The sequence below is a fragment of the Balaenoptera musculus genome, chromosome 10, assembly GCF_009873245.2.
Source record: "Balaenoptera musculus isolate JJ_BM4_2016_0621 chromosome 10, mBalMus1.pri.v3, whole genome shotgun sequence".
NCBI classification, from domain to species: domain Eukaryota; kingdom Metazoa; phylum Chordata; class Mammalia; order Artiodactyla; family Balaenopteridae; genus Balaenoptera; species Balaenoptera musculus.
In genome coordinates this window covers 12653810-12674499 of record NC_045794.1, presented here as the reverse complement: position 1 = coordinate 12674499, position 20690 = coordinate 12653810, and the positions used below count along the sequence as shown (strand labels likewise).

General features: G+C 37.7%; 1 protein-coding gene across 1 annotated transcript in view; it reads right to left on the bottom strand.

Moving 5' to 3' along the window:
• Positions 1 to 20690, bottom strand: part of PTPRO (protein tyrosine phosphatase receptor type O) — a 227340-nt gene that overhangs the window by 66792 nt on the left and 139858 nt on the right. Inside the window, 7 exon segments of the mRNA XM_036867273.1 lie at positions 2764 to 2875; positions 3825 to 4018; positions 4357 to 4477; positions 16736 to 16822; positions 16824 to 16933; positions 20429 to 20534; positions 20536 to 20591. Of these exon segments, the coding sequence (XP_036723168.1) occupies positions 2764 to 2875; positions 3825 to 4018; positions 4357 to 4477; positions 16736 to 16822; positions 16824 to 16933; positions 20429 to 20534; positions 20536 to 20591 (786 nt within the window).

Sequence of the window (20690 nt, the reverse complement as noted above, 5' to 3'; positions counted from 1 at the left end):
ATGTGATGTTGGTTTGAAGATAGCCAAGTGTTCTATTCCAAGATACAGTCCCAAACCAACCAATGTTTGGAGGAGAATTTCTACAAATCAAAAAGACTTATTTTCTTTAACATGCACTAATACATATAACAAACATTCATAACTATCTATGCTTCCAGATACAATTATTCACTAAAGAGATGTGTAATAGAGTAAAAAACATATTTCTGTTTCATGCTAAGTATGAGTAGCATTTCTATATGTTTGACAATAAAATCTTGAAATATCAACAATGTCTATAATAAGTAGCACAAACCCATATCATATTGCAGAAAATTCTAATAAAGGAAAATAACCCTGGTTTCTTTATAGCCTCATAACCATATTTTTACATAATTCACTATATACAAGAACCTATATGTATATTTCTTCAAAGAATATTTTCTCAAGTTCTAATGTGAGTGAACATATTTAAAATTGCAAGGCCAGAAGTACATATCTCTCACTCACAGGTATGAAGTCTTCACATTTTTATACTCCATGTTGTTGATTTAAAATCCAGCATATTGCTGAAAGGCCACCAGATGTCACTATTTGTTTATTAAACATTATTTGGTACACTAGCATAATTACGAACTTGACTTGCAGACAAACTGCCTAACAAAGATAATAGACTTGAGGCGCTAATAAATCACACCTTATTCAAGTATTTTATTCCTATTCCCGCACAATTTGGCAATTTGGATTACAATTGGAAAGCATATGAAAGTAAAGTATGAGGTCTTTATTTGCTTTAAAATTGAAATGAGGGAAGAAAGCACCCCCCACCAAAAGCTAAAATTTCAACTAGTTTTAGATACAGGTATAGAAATAAAACTCAGCTACCATATGTATTTTAATAATGATTTAGATTACATAATTTAATTCTCACACTACCCTATGAGGTATTATTATGCCCATTTTATAGATGTGAGAATTGAGACCATCTGTGTCAATACGCTTAGATAACACTGTGGATCCCCAGTGTCAGCATGCCTTAGTGGTTGGTCCCAGGAAAAAATAAGAAATTCCCAAAAATCAATTTATTGGAGACAATAGACTGCTCACCTAGGCAAGTAGCTTGCTTATTAACCATAGTTTACATATCCAGACTTGCTTTGTCCACCTAAACTCTTATCTCATGCTCTTTGCCCATTCCCAGGTAGTTCCCAACTTTGAAAGGCACACCTAAACCATTTGAGCCCAGAACTCCAAATCCTATTAATATTTCATTTCTGATGTCCCCCCTGGGAGACACCACGAACACTCTGTCCAGAAAGTGTCCTGGCTCACTACAGCAAGTTCCCTACGCTTAGCTTTGTTTCATTAGCCAGTTGTTAGGCAATATTTTGAGTTTTACCAGTGAGAAAATACAAGTCCAGGATCATTAAGATAATTTGCTCAAAGTTCTATAGCTGGAAATTAGCAAGGTCAAGGCTGCTCTGTCAAGTGGTCAGATGAGACGTCTGGACTTTTTCCAGACAGCTGCTCTGTCTGAGAAGGAAAGAGCATTCTCAGAGGGTTCATCTCAATAAAGTTAAGTGTATGAATTCTTGATACAATGAAGTTTAATTATAATTAAGTATGTGATTATGAATATAGTCAAAAAGGCTAACACAGGGCTTGTCAAATAATTGGTATTTTCTCTTTTTTACGGTAGTCTTTCACTTCTCTACTTTAATATTACTATTAACATCTGGAACAAAGGAAGCTCTTGACATTGGCCAGTAAACAAAAGTGATGAACTATGTAAGTTGATTGTGTAAGAATTCACATGATTAATTTCTTTCCATTGTTTTTTTAATTGATAAATCTCAACAGGGTAAAGCTAGGAGTCCAGTGAGTAAATGATTTTGACAAAATTATTCTTCACCTAAACAATATCTTTCTCTTTTCTTTTCTCAGTATAACTTTAATTATGGCTTTGCTGTCCCATCAAAAGTTTTTGAAAAAATCTTAGTTCAGACAACGAGGGTTACTGTTTCTTGGATGAATTTCCTCTTCTTGTTGCTACCTCTGCCCACCTCTGCTATCTCTGCCATATGATAGTGATCTACATAATTTTAGGCTCTGAGGATCCAAAACTAACAGTTTTTTGAGTACTTAAACTTTGTGCCATGTATTTTGCTAAGTAGCTTATTTAATTGGGAAGTAACAATAGATAATAATAGCAGATTATAGATACTATTATCATCCCTATTTTACACCTGAAAAAAACTGAGGCTTAGAAGAATTAACTTGCTCGAGTTTACAGGTGGAAGGTGGCAAACCTGTGACTCACACACCCAAGTTTATGTGTCTCCAGGTCTGTTTTAATTCCTGCAATGGACAGTACTGCAGTCAGCCTGTGACTTTGAAAATGGCTTAATTAATAAGGAAATGGAGGCACTCTACCAAATACAATTATCAAAATGGATAAAATCAATTGAGTGTGGTGTAAAGCTGAAAGCTCTGCCTGCTGCATCTCGATTCTAATCAATTCTGAACAGGGGTGCACAAATCAAGGGCAGTGACTCTGGATAAAAAGAAATCAAGGACAGTAACTCAGGATACAAATTATATTTTAATTTTTAAAGGCTATTATTTAAACAAATAATAAATTTTCAGAATCAAGGATATCATCTTCTGTGAAATTGATACTCAGTCGGTCCTGGGTGAATGACTAGCAATTTCTGGAGATGGGTCCCCTCAGAACTTCCTCAAAATAGTGATCTCTCCTCATGGGACCATTTTCCATGCACTTACCTGTTATGAAGCTTATGGTGGAACTGTCACAGCAGCTCAGTTCCGGGTCTCCCCATGTTACCATGGTAACTCGAAAGTTGTAGTACCATGCTGGCAACAGATGAGCTATCCTCTGAAAAAAGCAAGAAGACAAAAGACTAAGAGGGAAAATCACATTTTTGGAATACAGTTATGTACTTCTCTTAGGCTATGAAAAAAGTAATTTTTAATTTCCTTTTGCCTTTTTGTATTTCCCATTTTCCATTAAAAATATTCTTTTTGGAATGAGATGATGTGTAAATAAAATGATGTACAATATAATATATTTTTAAAAAAGTGATCAAAAGATATAGAGTCAAATATGTTCAGTATTTGTTTCCTTTTGCAGTTTCCTAAGTTATATTACACAAGTGAATTAGTATTTATTTGTAAGTCACTGTATGTACATGTCCTCCTATTTCTAAGGCAAATAACCTTTCACAACTTTATATTCTCCCAGCTTGGACCATAAACATGCATCCATATTGGGTGGCAATCACCAGAGTTGTCAACTGGGTAGAGGACAATTGTGTAATTTGTGTGTGACCTGTAGCTAACCTGTACTTCTAAAATTATTCTAGTCTCAGAAAGAGCAATCTTTTCCTGCTCTCTTGAAGAGCATCCTCTAAGGGCCTGACATTATTGGTATTTAACTGATTTTTCAATGTCAAGAAGAGCCATCATTAGAGTTAAGCAGTGTCAAATAATTATTGAATGACTAGAGGAAATCTCCTGTGTTTTCTTCCTTAGGAGCAGAGAGAAACAATAAGCACTTGGTAGGTCTACTAAAATGTGAATTAGCAAATACAGTCAATTAAGAGTGAAAGCTAGTTTCACACAATTCTCTCTCTCTCTTTCTCAAAAAACAACAAAAAAATTAAAAGCAAAAACAACCCCAAACCTTGAAAGCAGCAAGCTACCTGTGTGTATTTACAAAACGGTCTAACTTACATAACACATAATAATTTTTTCAGACACATTTGGTACATGAAAGCATGTCTGTTGACACAGGAAAATGTGACAGCTGGTTAAGGAAAGATTACCACTGATGCAGTCAAGGAGACAGTCGCTGCTATTTCATAGTAAGTTGTCCATTCTGATGTCATTGTTGTAGGGTTGAAATAAAACATTTCAACCACATATTTTCTGAACACTCCTAAGTAAGGTCTGGTCCAGCTCAAAACCACTGCTGTAGGACCCAAGGGATAGAGCATTAAATCCTTTATTCCAGTTGGAACTAAGAAGAAGGGAGGGGAGTGAAAAAAGAAAGTCAAGAAGGAATGTTTAATATCTTAGCAATGGCTTCACACTGCTACCTAATAACTAGGTTTTTCACTCTTCTGATATAATCATTAAAAACTAAAAATATTTGCCTGCGATTTTCTTTTTCCCAAGTAATGGATGCTAAGGATGGCTTCCAGGTATACAATTGTAATCATTAATTACTCTGAAGGTTGAATATTGGGTGAACAAGTATGGACCTCCCATAAATGATGATAATGCCTTGAGCTTAGAAACTGCACCCCTCCAAACAGTACTCTGATAAAGGTATTATTCTTGTGGCTGGCAACTTACCAATAGCAAATGTCACAGGGTCTGAAGGTGGTCCAATCAAAGGGCCTTTTCTTAGGTACATCACAACCTGGTACTGGGCACCAGGAACCAGATTTTCAATAATAGATTTGCTTGAGTTCACCTTCAAACCAAACACCCAATAAGATTTATTTAGAGCTGGGCTTTCAGAATGTGACACAGAGGCTAACATCGTATTCAGGGACACTTTGTGAAATCACAAATGCCTCTGAAATCCAGAAGCCTTTACTTATGCTGAGGAAGGTCAAATTTCAAAATTAAGATGATATATAGTTTATATGAGCACTGGAGGAAACCCAGAACATTCAAATTCTAAGGCTAGATTTAATAAGCCCCGTGAACTGCTTTATACCCATCAATGTCAATTGTAACTATGTACACTAGAAACACATCAGCCTCTAACCATAATCAAATCAGGAATAACATAAGGATAGTCTGACATCCTAAATTGTAGTGTCAGCTGATTACATGCAAAGATCAGTGCAGGAATGTCTTTAGTCTCTCATCACTTAGAAGCATAGAGTATTAATTATAGTGATGGAAATGACCTCAGAGATTTTCTAGTCCAATCTCTCATTTAACAGATCAAGAAAGTAAAGCTAGAGAATAGCCAAGATCACATATTTAGATCAGTGTTGGGACTGGAGGCCTAGCATTGTGACCTCTACTCCGTGATACAGGCCAAGCAGCAAGATACAGCAGTAAGCACTTTGCAAGGCTACTGTGACAACCTGCCAAGAATGAATCAGGAAGAAACAGATAATCTGAACAGACTGATTACTAGTAGTGAAATTGAATTTGTAATTAAAAAAAAAAAGAAAAAAAACCTCCTAGCAAACAAAAGTCCAGGACTGGATGGTATCACAGGGGAATTCTACCAAACATATAAAGAAAACCTAATTCCAGGAGTCATGATGGCATAGTAGGAGGATGTGGAATTCACGTATCCTCACAACTAGGGCACTTACCAGGCACTGGTGGGGGACCATGGACACCTAAGGGGACAGAAGGAACACCCAGCAACCAGCTTGCGGGATCTTGGTTCCCAGGCCGGAGGTCAGAACCAAGTTCCTGTGGTGGGAGCTCTGAGCCCAAACCGCTGGACAAAAAGGAGAACCTCAGAGGCCAGGGAATATCAATCGGAGTGAGGCCTCCCGGAGGTCCTCATCTCAGCACCAAGACCCAGCTCTATCCAACTGCCTGCAAACTCCAGTGCTGGACGTCTCAGGCCAAACAACCAGTAAGACAGGAATACAGCACCACCCATCAAAAAAAAAAAAAAAAAAAAAGAAACGACAAAAATTTGTTACAGACAAAGGATCAAGGTAAAACCTACAAGACCAAAAAAAAAAAAAATGAAGATGAAATAGGTAAGCTACCTGAAAAAGAATTCAGAGTAATGATAGTAAAGATGATCCAAAATCTCAGAAACAGAAAGGAGAAAATACAAGAAACATTTAACAAGGATCTAGAAGAACTAAAGAGCAAATAAACAGTGATGAATGACACAATTACTGATATTTAAAAATACTCTAGGGGCTTCCCTGGTGGCGCGGGTGGTTGAGAGTCTGCCTGCTAATGCAGGGGACACAGATTCGGGCCCTGGTCTGGGAAGATCCCATGTGCCGCGGAGCAACTGGGCCCGTGAGCCACAATTGCTGAGCCTGCGCGTCTGGAGCCTGTGCTCCGCAACAAGAGAGGCCACGATAGTGAGAGGCCCACGCGCCGCGATGAAGAGTGGCCCCCACTTGCCACAACTAGAGAAAGCCCTAGCACAGAAACAAAGACCCAACATAGCAATCAATCAATCAATAAAAATCTTAAAAAAAAAAAAAAACAAAAAAAAAATACTCTAGAAGGAATAAATAACAGAATAACTGAGGCAGAAGAACGGATAAGTGAGCTGGAAGAAAAAATGGTGGAAATAACTGCCAGGGAGCAGAATAAAGAAAAAAGAATGAAAAGAATTGAGGACAGTCAGAGAGACCACTGGGACAACATTAAACACACCAACATTTGAATTATAAGGGTCCCAGAAGAAGAAGAGAAAAAGAAAGGGTCTTAGAAAATATTTGAATAGATTATAGTGGAAATCTTCCCTAATATGGGAAAGAAAATAGTCAATCAAGTCCAGGAAGCACAGAGAGCACCATACAGGATAAACCCAAAGAGAAACGCCGAGACACATATTAATCAAACTATCAAAAATTAAAAACAAAGAAAAAATATTGAAAGCAGCAAGGGAAAAGCAACAAATAACATACAAGGGAATCCCCATAAGGTTAACAACTGATTTTTCAGCAGAAACTCTGCAAGCCAGAAGGGAGTCGCAGGACATATTTAACGTGATGAAAGAGAAAAACCTACAACCAAGATAACTCTTACCCCAGCAAGGATCTCATTCAGATTCGACAGAGAAATTAAAAATCTTTACAGACATGCAAAGTTAAGAGAATTCAGCACCACCAAACCAGCTTTACAACAAATGCTAAAGGAACTTCTCTAGGCAAGGAAACACAAGAGAAGAAAAGACCTACAATAACCAACAAAACAATTAAGAAAATAATAATAGGAACATACATATTGATAATTACCTTAAATGTAAATGGATTAAAAGCTCCAACCAAAAGACATAGACTGGCTGAATGGATACAAAAACAAGACCTGTACATATGCTGTCTACAACAGACCCTCTTCAGACCTAGGGACACATACAGACTGAAAGTAAGGGGATGGAAAAGATATTCTGTGCAAATGGAAATCAAAAGAAAGCTGGGAGTAGCAATTCTCATATCAGACAAAATAGACTTTCAATAAAGGCTATTACAAGAGGCAAAGAAGGACACCACATAATGATCATGGGATAAATCCAAGAAGATATAACAATTGTAAATATTTATGCACCCAACATAGGAGCACCTCAATACATAAGACAAATGCTAACAGCCATAATAGGGGAAATCAACAGTAAGACAATCATGGTAGGGGACTTTAACATCCCACTTTCACCAATGGACAGATTATCCAAAATGAAAATAAATAAGGAAACACAAGCTTTAAATGACGCATTAAACAAGATGGACTTAATTGATATTTATAGGGCATTCCATCGAAAAACAACAGAATACACTTTCTTCTCAAGTGCTCATGGAACATTCTCCGAGATAGGCCATATCTTGGGTCACAAATCAAGCCTTGGTAAATTTAAGAAAATTGAAATCGCATCAAGTATCTTTCCTGACCACAACGCTATGGTTGTGTTACAGGAAAAAAACTGTAAAAAATACAAACATGGAGGCTAACCAATACACTACTAAATAACCAAGAGATCACTGAAGAAATCAAAAAATACCTAGAAACAGATGACAATGAAAACACGATGACCCAAAACCTATGGGATGCAGCAAAAGCAGTTCTAAGAGGGAAGTTTATAGCAATACAATCCTACCTCAAGAAACAAGAAACATCTCAAATAAACAACCTAACCTTACACCTAAAGCAATTAGAGAAAGAAGAACAAAAAAAACCCCCCAAAGTTAGCAGAAGCAAAGAAATCATAAAGATCAGATCAGAAATAAATGAAAAGGAAATCAAAGAAAACAATAGCAAAGATCAATAAAACTGAAAGCTGGTTCTTTGAGAGGATAAGCAAAATTGATAAACCATTAGCCAGACTCATCAATAAAAAAAGGTGAAGACTCAAATCAACAGAATTAGAAATGAAAAAGGAGAAGTAACATCTGACACTGCAGAAATACAAAGGATCACGAGAGATTACTAGAAGCTACTATATGCCAATAAAATGGACAACCTGGAAGAAATGGACAAATTCTTAGAAAAGCACAAACCTTCCAAGACTGAACCAGGAAGAAATAGAAAATATAAACAGACCAATCACAAGCAATGAATTGAAACTGTGGTTAAAAATCTTCCAACAACAAAATCCCAGGACCAGATGGCTTCACAGGCGATTCTATCAAACATTTAGAGAAGAGCTAACACCTCTCCTTCTCAAACTCTCCCAAAATATAGCAGAGGGAGGAAACACTCCCAAACTCATTCTACAAGGCCACCATCACCCCTGATACCAAAACCAGACAAAGATGTCACAAAGAAGAAAACTACAGGCCAATATCACTGATGAACATAGATGCAAAAATCTCAACAAAATACTAGCAAACAGAATCCAACAGCACATTAAACAGATCATACACCATGTTCAAGTGGAGTTTATTCAAGGAATGCAAGGATTCTTCATTATATGCAAATCAATCAATGTGATACACTGTATTAACAAATTGAAGGATAAAAAACATATGATCATCTCAACAGATGTAGAAGAAGCTTTTGTCAAATTTCAACACCCATTTATGATAAAAACTCTCCAGAAAGTAGGCATAGAGGGAACCTACCTCAACATAATAAAGACCATATATGACAAACCCACAGCCAACATCGTTCTCAATGGTGAAAAACTGAAACCATGTCCACTAAGATCAGGACCAAGACAAGGTTGCCCACTCTCACCACTATTATTCAACATAGTTTTGGAAGTTTTAGCCACAGCAATCAGAGAAGAAAAAGAAATAAAGGAATCCAAATTGGAAAAGTAGAAGTAAAACTGTCACTGTTTGCAGATGTCATGATACTATACATAGAGGATCCTAAAGATGCTACCAGAAAACAACTAGATCTAATCAATGAATTTGGTAGAGTAGCAGGATACAAAATTCATGCACAGAAATCTCTTGCATTCCTATACACTAATGATGAAAAATCTGAAAGAGAAATTAAGGAAGCACTCCCATTTACCACTGTAACAAAAAGAATAAAATACTTAGGAATAAACCTACCTAAGGAGACAAAAGACCTGTATGCAGAAAACTATAAGACACTGATGAAATAAATTAAAGATGATACAAACAAATGGAGAGATATACTATGTTCTTGGATTGGAACAATCAACATTGTGAAAATAACTGTACTACCCAAAGCAATCTACAGATTCAATGCAATCCCTATCAAACTACCAATGGCATTTTTCACAGAACTGGAACAAAAAATTGCATAATTTGTATGGAAACACAAAAGACCCCGAATAGCCAAAACAATCTTGAGAAAGAAAAATGGAGCTGGAGGAATCAGGCTCCCTGCCTTCAGACTAAGCTACAATAACCAAGACAGTATGGTACTGGCACAAAAACAGAAATATAGGTCAATGGAACAGGATAGAAAGCCCAGAGATAAACCCACACACATATGGTCACCTTGTCTTTGATAAAGGAGGCAAGAGTATACAATGGAGAAAAGACAGCCTCTTCAATAAGTGGTGCTGGGAAAACTGGAATAAGAGAATGAAATTAGAACACTCCCTAACACCATACACAAAAATAAACTCAAAATGGATTAAAGACCTAAATGTAAGGCCAGACACTATAAAACTTTTAGAGAAAAACATAGGCAGAACACTCTATGATATAAATCACAGCACGATCCTTTTTGACCCACCTCCTAGAGAAATGGAAATAAAAACAAAAATAAACAAATGGGACCTAATGAAACTTAAAAGTCTTTTGCACAGCAAAGGAAACCATAAAAAGGATGAAAAGACAACCATTAGATTGGGAGAAAATATTTGCAAACGAAGCAACTGACAAAGGATTAATCTCCAAAATATACAAGCAGCTCATGCAGCTCAATATCACAAAAACAAACAACCCAATCCAAAAATGGGCAGGAGGTCTAAATAGACATTTCTTCAAAGAAGATACACAGATTGCCAACAAACACATGAAAAGATGCTCAGCATCACTAATCATTAGAGAAACGCAAATCAAAACTACAATGAGGTATCACCTCACACTGGTCATAATGGCCATCATCAAAAAAATCTACAAACAATAAATGCTGGAGAGGGTGTGGAGAAAAGGGAACCCTCTTGCATTGTTGGTGGGAATGTAAATTGGTACAGCCACTATGGAGAACAGTAAGGAGGGTCCTTAAAAAACTAAAAATAGAACTACCATATGACCCAGCAATCCCACTACTGGGCATATACCCTGAGAAAACCATAATTCAAAAAGAGTCATGTACCACAATGCTCATTGCAGCTGTATTTACTATAGCCAGGACATGGGAGCAACCTAAGTGTCCATCAATAGATGAATGGATAAAGAAGATGTGGCGCATATATACAATGGAATATTACTCAGCCATAAAAAGAAATGAAATTGAGTTATTTGTAGTGAGGTGGATGGACCTAGAGTCTGTCATACAGAGTGAAGTAAGTCAGAAAGAGAAAAACAAATACTGTATGCTAACACTTGTATATGGAATCTAAAAAGAAAAAAAAATGTTCTGAAAAACCTAGGGGCAGGCCTTCCCTGGTGGCGCAGTGGTTGAGAATCTGCCTGCCAATGCAGGGGACACGGGTTTGCGCCCTGGTCTGGGAGGATCCCACATGCCGCGGAGCGACTGGGCCTGTGAACCACAATTACTGAGCCTGCGCGTCTGGAGCCTGTGCTCCGCAACAAGAGAGGCCGCGATAGTGAGAGGTCCGCGCACCGCAATGAAGAGTGGCCCCCACTTGCCGCAACTGGAGAAAGCCCTCACACAGAAACCGAAGACCAACACAGCCATAAATAAATAAATAAATAAATAAAATATTAAAAAAAAACTTTTAAAAACCCCAAAAAACCCCAACAAAACAAAACAAAGAAACAAACAAAAAACCTAGGGGCATGGACAGGAATAAAGATGCAGACGTAGAGAATGGACTTGAGGACGTGGGAAGGGGGAAGGGTAAGCTGGGACGAAGTGAGAGAGTGGCATGGACTTATATATACTACCAACTATAAAATAGATAGCTAGTGGAAAGCAGCTGCATAGCACAGGGAGATGAGCTTGGTGCTTTGTGACCACCTAGAGGGGTGGGATAGGGAGGGTGGGAGGCAGACGCAAGAGGGAGGAGATATGGGGATATATGTATACGTATAGCTGATTCACTTTGTTATACAGCAGAAACTAACACACCATTGTAAAGCAATTATAGTCCAATAAAGATGTTTTTTAAAAAATATTGAATTACTATGCTATATAGCTGAAACTAATATAATATTGTGAATCTATTATACTTCAATAAAAAAAGGTAACAGCAGTTAGCACTTTGCAAGGCTACTGTGACCCAATAAAATAATGTTGTAGAGAACATCTCTCATTTAGATGAGCTCTTCTACTGTTGTTTTTAAAAGAATCTTCTAGCTATGGAAAAAAAACCATATAGAGAAAAGTAGTGTGAACAGACAGATGAGTGAAATGTATTTATTAATATTCAATGTTGGCATGCATAAGAATTGATGCTTTAACTAATAGGTTAAGAAATGTCCTGCTTTGCCCTTTAGTGCCTCTGATATTTTAGACAGTTTTGCTTAGTGGAACCAACACAGGTTCTCTATTAGACTGCCTGAGATCAAATCCTGACTCCACACCTTGTAAGCATGGGAATTTATTTGTAATTTTAATTTATTTATAATTCTTACCTTGACTTCCTCATTGATAAACTATAGGTAACATACCTAGTAGAGTGTTGGGATCCTTAAACTAGAGTATAAATAAAGTTAACTCTTATTACTCATTAACTTTTTGGCATCTAGAGTACCTAAAATTGTAAAATTGCTACAGAAAGGAGCATGAATCAATGAAGAAGAATATTGTTGACAACTTACCTATGCTGTAAGTTTTTTGTGTCTCATCATGATTTTAAGAATAAACATAGTTTTGGTTATATGATATAAATGTTAAACTTTTCCAATACTAAACAATAATTCTACACAGTAGAAATTGTATAATTTGAACTGGTACAACTGTTCTACATGTAAGTAAGGAAAACAGCACACCAAAATTTCTTTTCCAATAACTTGATCAAAATAAGATTAAACTGAGTTAATAAATGAGTATTTCCACCTTTTCTTTCCTATTTACACTCATGTCAGTATTTCTTGCTGTGTTTTAGAATTTTGATTCTCCTGGAAGCCATCTAAACAAAGTTTGACATCTCATCTACAGAGCATTTCCTGAAGAGACAAACTACACACAAGAACACAGATATTTTGCAGAACTAACAGTACTGTTTTATTTCTTTAGAATGTATTTTTAAGTGATAAAACTAATAATGATCATTGTAAAAATTGCTCACACCATAGAAGAGCAAATGAAGTCACTTGGAAGTCTTTCTGTCCTCCTCTCACCATTTCCCACTTTTTGGCAGGCAATCTTCTAGGCCCTCCTGATACATATATACATAAATAATATGATATTGAACATATAGGTATTATATTATCGACATTGCTCCAAACTTTTCTTTTACACTTCACAAACATTGTAGACATGTGAAACATACCTGCAATCGAACCTTGCTCATTAATCACTCATTTAGAATATTTAGAATAACACAGAGTGTAGGTTGTTTCAGGGTGATGTTAAAAGTTTCTTTGGTTTGATAATATTTTAGGCAGTTGTTGATTTTAATTATTCAAATGACTTCCTGGAATCATAACCACTTAAATATACTCTCATAAGAAATTCATCTTAGGAAAATTACACTGTCTTTAAAAAAAATAAGAACCAACAATGTGTAATATATATTACACTACTAAAAAAATGAGAAGGCAAATGATATTGCACATGACCTTGGTGACAAATTATAAACTAATTTCCCCCTAATTTTTGAATATTTGCTGAGCCACCTATATCACTTCTATTCCTTCATACCTTTTTATTTATCCTGGACTTATTTAGGGGGGGACTGGGGTGGGCAGGCAAAATGCTCCTGTATGCTACTTACTAAATAACATGTGCTTTATTCTCTAGAAGATTACTCCACACTCCTCCCCTAATTTTCACCCCATCTTTGCAATCCAATACTTTCTCTCTCTCATTTCTGACTGGCTTAGTCTCCATTCCAGAGAATTCGGTTCAGCCTAATGTACCTCCAGCTAGGCACCAGTCCTATCCTCCTCAGCTAAAGAAATAGAAGGAAAGATGTACCACAGAACATAGGACATATTTGATAGACTGTTAAATAACGAGGTTAAACTAGATGATGGTGAGAGTTCCTTTGAGTCTGAAATGGTCTTATTTCTATATTAGGTGATCCTCTTTCCATTAGCCCTTTCTGTATATTTATTACAGTTACTCTGCTTTCTACAGAGAACCTCTAGAACCTCTTTATCTTCTTGCCTTGATACAAAAAGTATTCAGTTAGGTTTGCATAATAATAAAAGTTAACAATCTGGTGCACATTACTATGTTCCAGACATTGCATTAAGCATCAAGTCCTTTTATCTTTGTTACAACTCTATGAGGTAGGATATGCTTCTCCTTATGTTACAGATTAATACGCTAAGATTTATAAAGAAAGGGACTCAGAGCTGGAAGCTGTCAAAATCGGGTCTGAAACCCAGGTCTGTTTAATTCTAGAGTCTATGCTTTTAGTCAATACTCTTGACTCTATCAAGATGAGCGGTGAGGGAGACCTTCCCCTAGTGTATCACCTGCAATCCGCCAGAAACAGCACTCACCTGGAAGTCAGATCACTTGAGCTGGGGTCTCAGGTCTGATCCTAATCAGTTGTGTGACTTTGGGCAGGTCTTTTAAATATTCGGCCTCTTAGCTCTATCATTTCCTCTTTTGTAAAGCTAATACATAGATTGGTCTTTCTTTCTGATTTAGTCACTTAGTTATTATATATTCCTATAAGTTGTCACCAAACTTTTATGGACCAAGCAGATCACATATAAAAATAAATGTGCATCCATATATTACGTGATGCTTCTTAATTCTGAAATTCACGACTGTGTGTGAGTCTTTGGAGAAAACGCCAGAAGCACACTTACTTCAAAGAATTGAAGAATTCTTACTTCAAAGAATTGGTCCTTCATATAAAACTGATTGAGCACTGGCTTTATGTTTAACATAACAACATAGGTTTATTAATGGATAGCGCTACAATGGTTGTTAGAAGAGTTACATCACAAAACTCCCTTTTCCACGAACATTGCATATAAACTCACACACAAAACAGAAACCAGACAGGAAGAACATATACATAATGAGGACAAATTCAAATTAAGGGGTACCAATGCACCTACATGGAAGGCCAGACTCTAAGCTTCATGAAATCAAGGTTCAAATCAAATTTGTTCTTATTTCTAGCATCTCACACAGGACCCGCTAGAACACAGAATCAATCAAGCTGTGGGGAGGAGCAGGGGCAATAGTGGTGAATCTCATGAATGATCTAAAGTAATCGATACAGCAATGATCCTGTGGTACAGGTGATGAGATGATGGTAGAGAAAAAGGAGAATGAAAGTATAAGAGAGTGAAACATTGTGATTAATTATTCATCTGTGTTTGGCTTTGGAATCACTCTTATTTTTTGAGCTGCGTTTTCAATTTTCTGTTTACCATAACACCATACCACTGACTATAGAACTAAAGAAATGTTATTATTTTTTTCTTTCTGGATAATGCTTGCTTCAAGAAATAACCTAAGTCAGGACCAATCCTGGTGAGAATGTCTTCTGGATTCCTTTGATTAATGGGTACATGAATCTAGGCCAATTTTTGAGATTTTTTGCACTGATGTTTCCTTCTTTGAAAATGTGTGTGCGTGTGCGTGTGTGTGTTGTGTGTGTGTGTGTGTAATGACGATGATGTAATAATAACGCAATCCTCTTGCAGTAATTGAGATAACACCCAGCACAGTGGTCTAGTTCCCACCCTCCACTTCAAATACTGGCCTCCTTGCCTATAATCCTTAACAGCTTCGTGTCTACATTTCAAGAAGCCATTGTCAAAGTGCACTTAGACCAGCCCTTTTCTGGTTCATTTATAATTTCCAATATCTATTTATACTTTTAGCCTTTGGCTTCTATGTTAAGATACGTACCTTACGCATTAGGTGGAACAAGAAGAACCACACCTGAGAGCAGTCAAGTTCTAGGTCCCATGTCCTGCAGGCACGACACACTTTCTATTAATGTAGCATCAGTCATGCTGCATACCCTCAAGGAAGGAAGCGAATAAGCTGCTCAGAGAGCTGTGATTACTAGTTAAATGTTTAGCATATTTACTCATTAATTCAGCCGAGAGATAGCCTCATCTTCAAGTTGGGCTTATATCAGCACTCTAAGGCTTTCAAGAGCTCCAAAGGCTGTGATTCCTGAATTCATCTTATTCATTTAAAATTTTTCACTCTTTGAATTACACTAAATGCCTAATTTTCATGGGATCAATGGAAACACTCTAAATAGCTTTCACACAGCAAACATCTTTTTTGGACTGCGTATTATATTTCCAGTGTACTCACACAAATTGATAATTTAATTTTTTTTCCTTAGGCAAGAAAATATTATGTTTGTAAGACACCAAGAATCAGTACCTTTGATCTTATGAAAAAAATAAATCCAGGTTTTAGGAAAACAGGACTGGGCTCCAGGATTCCTGTGGGTAGTTAGGGCATCTGAGAGCAAGTCTGCTCTGGGGCCCAGGCTGGTGGTTTCATTCAGGACCGATGATTGGGCGTGGTGTTCATTCCATAGCACGCCCAGAACTACTGATTCCATGTGTTTCCACTTGCCCCTCCCACTCCCTTGTGCTCAGCTAACTCTTATTTATCCTTCAAAACTCTTCAGTTATGATTAGTGAGGGGGTAGTTTTTCACTTTACGTACTTTAAATTTTTGACTTATTTTTTTCAGTGAGCATGCCTTATTTTACAGTTAAAATAACAAGAAACAATGGGAAAAAAATAAAACAAGCAAACAAAACCTCCCCCAAACCTTCTGCTTCATTATCTCCTCCCCTGGGGGAAGTTCTGAGCAGTTTCCAAATCCTCTTGCCCCAATCCATATTTATTCATGCCCTTCTTTCTGCTAGCTCATATGGCCTCTCGATCATTTACTTTTAGCCTAGGCCTTATTTTATACTCTGCAGTAATTATATGTTCACTTACCATTGTTCTCACTAGATTATAAACTCAGCAAAAGCAAGATGTGTAAGAATTGTCTAGATCCCCACCATCTATCCCAGTACCCGGCACATCGTAGATGTTCAGTATATTCTCTTGAATGAGGAATGAAGTAAAAGGAAGATGGTAGTTCTAAGAGGGAAAAGGAAGGCGACTGTGATTGAAGAGCCTCGTGCAACTGATTTCCTAGCTCCTCCCCCACTCTCGGTAACACTGCCTGGGATGCACCCGGGAGACCTCAGCACAGCTTCTGCCATTGGCGGCCCCCTTGCATCCCCCGCGAGGCTGGGCTGCAGGAGGTGAGTGAGCCAGTCTGCCCTTCCATTCCTTACCTGAGTACAGTACTGCTTTTCTAGCCTCTGGCTCTCCTTTTGTTTCTGGCAGGTGAGTGACACCACAGACACGATGGTGCTGTTGTTAGTTTTCCTGGGAAGACGTCCAGGACATCAAGGCGGTGGTGGAGCTTAGAACGTGGACGCTCACATGCTGGGGCTTCTCAGTGAGTTCTTCAATCCACTCTCCTGAAGGACCTGGACATCAAAGCAGAGCACAGGGAGGTTTCACGCTGAGCTGATTGAGGTACAAGATTGTAGTTTTAAAAATCATGTTGTTTCCCTTTTGCGCTACAGAGATACTCCAAGTAAGATGGGCAGCCGGGCGGGCAGGTCTTTATATTCTCTGCTTAGCTATGGTCTCCACTGGGTGACCTCCCCATTGACCTAAGTAAGAGCCTGGCAGCAGCAACCAAACCACTTCTACTGAGAGACAGAAGCTCCACTTCAGTTGTTACGTGCCTCTGAGATTACTCTGGTAAATTCTTCACCAGAGAGAATTTACTTCTCTTTTAACAAACAGGATGTGTGGCAGTGTGGCATTTCATGAGTATTTACAATTCCTTTGCTGTTAGGATCTTCAGTCTCTGGAAATAATTATGTTGAGATTCAAATTAGCCTCTACGACAATCGTGTGAAAATTTTAAATTTGGTGACAGCAGGATCAAAGAGGCAGGGTGTGACTACCTTAGAGAAGAAACAGGCAACAGATGGGCTCAATTATAGAAGCTGGCGGAAACCTGGCTGATAATCTGAGGACACGGTGGGCTCCTCATTATAAAATAGCTCCCTGAAAGTGCCCGCCATTAGCTTTGTTCTCTTAAATTTCCAGAGTGGTTATTAGCACAGTGCCTGACACATCGTGAGGACCCAAGAAATGTTAAGGTGATTATTATCTCCTGAAAGTCACTGTTAAAATGCAAATGTGCAACTTCTTTTATTTGCTTAGTATACAGTTCTCAGTTCCCTCAGAGGAAGCTGTATTCCTGGATCCCGGGAGAGGGGAAGGAGCAAATGGCTCTGTTGGGGAGGGCGGTCCCAGGCTCATGGTTAATTGGGCAAGGGAAAAAACAACAATAAAATGATAATCATAATGATGATGGCCAAAGAGTTGTAGGACTCACTGCGTGCCAGGCTCTGTTTTAAGTTTATATGTGTTTACATATTTTAATCCTTTAATTTTCTTAACTAACCTATGAGATAAGTACTAGGATTGATTTCACTTTCAGATGAGGAAACCGAGGCAGAGATAGCACAAGCAGAGCTGGGATTCATGCATAGGAAGTCTAGTTCCAAAATCCATGCTCTTAACCCCTGCATGAAACTTCCTGGATCACTATGAAAGAGTGAAAAGCATGGGTCTGGAGATAGGAAAGTTGGCCCCAAACTCAGTTTTGCTCATTATTAGTGATGCAAGCTTGGGCAAATGACTTAACTTCTCTGAATCTCAGTCATTGCGTCTGTCAAATGGACAAATCACAGAATGTTAGGATTGAAAAGGACTTTAGAGTTTCAGTGCCTTATTTTACTGATGAGGAAACTGGAGCCCAGAGATGTGAATGAACTGCCCAATGTCACAGAGCTAGTAATGTTTAGGAAACCAACCTAGAACTCCTGTCTCCTGGATTGGTGCTTTGTGATAACTTATCATGATGCTGTCTGATTAGTCTACTTCACAGGACTGTCGATGGGATCAAATGAGATTATAACGTGTTAGAGAACTATCTAATGTGAAGTGTTATTACTGTTATGATGATTACTGGGGTAGTGGGGGCATGGAGAGAGAAGGTGGGGGAGGCAAAACGAATTCACTCACTTAATGGCTTTACATTAGGACTGACCCGATAATCAACCCAAGGTAATAGGTCACTGCAGGCGCCATGGAAATGGACTTTGCTATTAAATATTCTAGAGTCTGATTCTTCTAATGACACCAATTCACTAAACTTTCTGTGACTCAGTATTTTTTTTCAAGTGAAAATGGGGATAAGAGAAATATTCCCTTCATGAGGCTATTGGCAGACTAATGTAAATTTTCTACCTTAATTTTAATCTCTGAGTAAAACCTTCAAAACTATACAAATTCAGTATCCTTTTAAAATCAAAGGCCTATACAGAGTACACCTGAATAATTCATTACCGCAGAACATCATATCTGAAGCTCTAAAAAGATTTTTATTGGCAGAGAAATAGCAAAATTTCTAGTGCCCTATATTTTCCTAGATGAACATTAATATGCATCTTGTTGAAATAATCATATGTTTGAGCAATTCTGACACATTCTCAGCAGCTCTGGTCAACTGGATACTCTAGGAACAGGGCAGAGTGCTTGACACTGGAAAGTGGTTCAATAAATATTTGTCGAATGTACAACAGAATTAACAAATAAGCAAAGAGTTTAACCCCAGCCTAGGGTTTTGTAATTTGGTATGAGAAGCAGGATGTACACAAATAAAATACATCTAGAAAAATACCACACTCAGATAAGCTCTGTATTTTGTCTTGTGCACTATGAAACACAGTAGAAATTCAGAGAAGGGAAGAGCTAATGGCCAGAAGAGTTGTGGGAGTTTTCCTGGAACTTGCAGTGGATCTCTGCTGGCAGACAAAGAAATCTCTGGGTTAATGAAACATATTTAGCCTCATGGGAAGAAATGGATACTAAACTTTGCTCTCATTCTCAAGTGATGTCACGTCAAAGATTGCCCATAACTGAAAGACATGCAAGGCAATCACAGATATTTTTTCTGCCTGTTCAGTGGATATTTCAAGCCTTTTCATCAGTGATGACTTTTTTGGTTTCTTAAGTAAAATTGTTATATGGGATATTTTCAACATTTTTAAGCTGCTAAGTAAACTGATCTCTTCTCTCTGCCCTCCTCCTCTTTCCCCTGTCCATCTTTTTGAGGATCATCTGATGAAAGGTGGTAATTTGCTTTTGAAGGAGGAGCTAGAGAATGGTGACCCTCCTTCTCAGAACTCAGTTTTTATCCATTCCCTCCTGGTTCTTCTTTCTGCTGATCAGAGGCACATTTAACTCCTGATAAGCTAGGAAACTGATTTTTGGCCTCTAAACTTCTGGTAAGCATAGTCAGATTAGCAAAAAACATTACAGACATACACTATTTGTGTAGCTTTTAGAGGCTAGTTATTGCTCTGCTATTATCCCTGATGGAATTGGTAGAAGATGCCCTAAGACTTGATATTGGAGTGTTCATGATGCCCTAGCTTAGTCTTGTGCTAACTTTTGGAGACCACCTAGGTCTTACTACACCTGAATCTCTCTCTTTCTTTCAAGCTCCACAAGCTCAATACTCTAATGAGACTTTTCACACAGACCAACAATATCAATTTTCATTATTGCTTCGAACAAAAGTCCTCTTTCCCAAACTATGTGCCCACATCCTTGGAGACTTTGTTATCACTAGTGTGGAAGGTCAGTTTAATAAATGTTCAATTATCACAATAATTTTTAAATATCCTCAAGTTAAATCCCTGGGTAGGTTTGCTACTATGAAACATACATATATTTTCCTGCTGTCAAAATCTCATGGATACGGGCCTCTCATGATCTTGAAGAATTCTCAGGGTCTCTAAGGTTTGATGAATAATTGATGGTCAAGCATCATTAATCTCACCAGTTCCATTTTTCTAGCTCCTCTGTAAGTGCAAAATAATCTCTTTGGTACTTACTGATATAAAAACTGAGTGATTTTGCTGACTGGCTGCTTCGAATTTCACAAGATCCTGAGGAACTGAAGGTTGTAACAGATAACTTATATTTCCCAGGCTCCTTCAAGTTCTGCAACAAATTCGTGTGCCTCTTCATCCACTGTCAAATATTCAGTAAAGTTTTCTAAATCACGTATAAAAAGAGAATATATATGAATTGATATCTGGAACAGCCTTGGCTATAGAAGTCAATTAATTTAAAAAAAAGTATTTAAAAAAATTT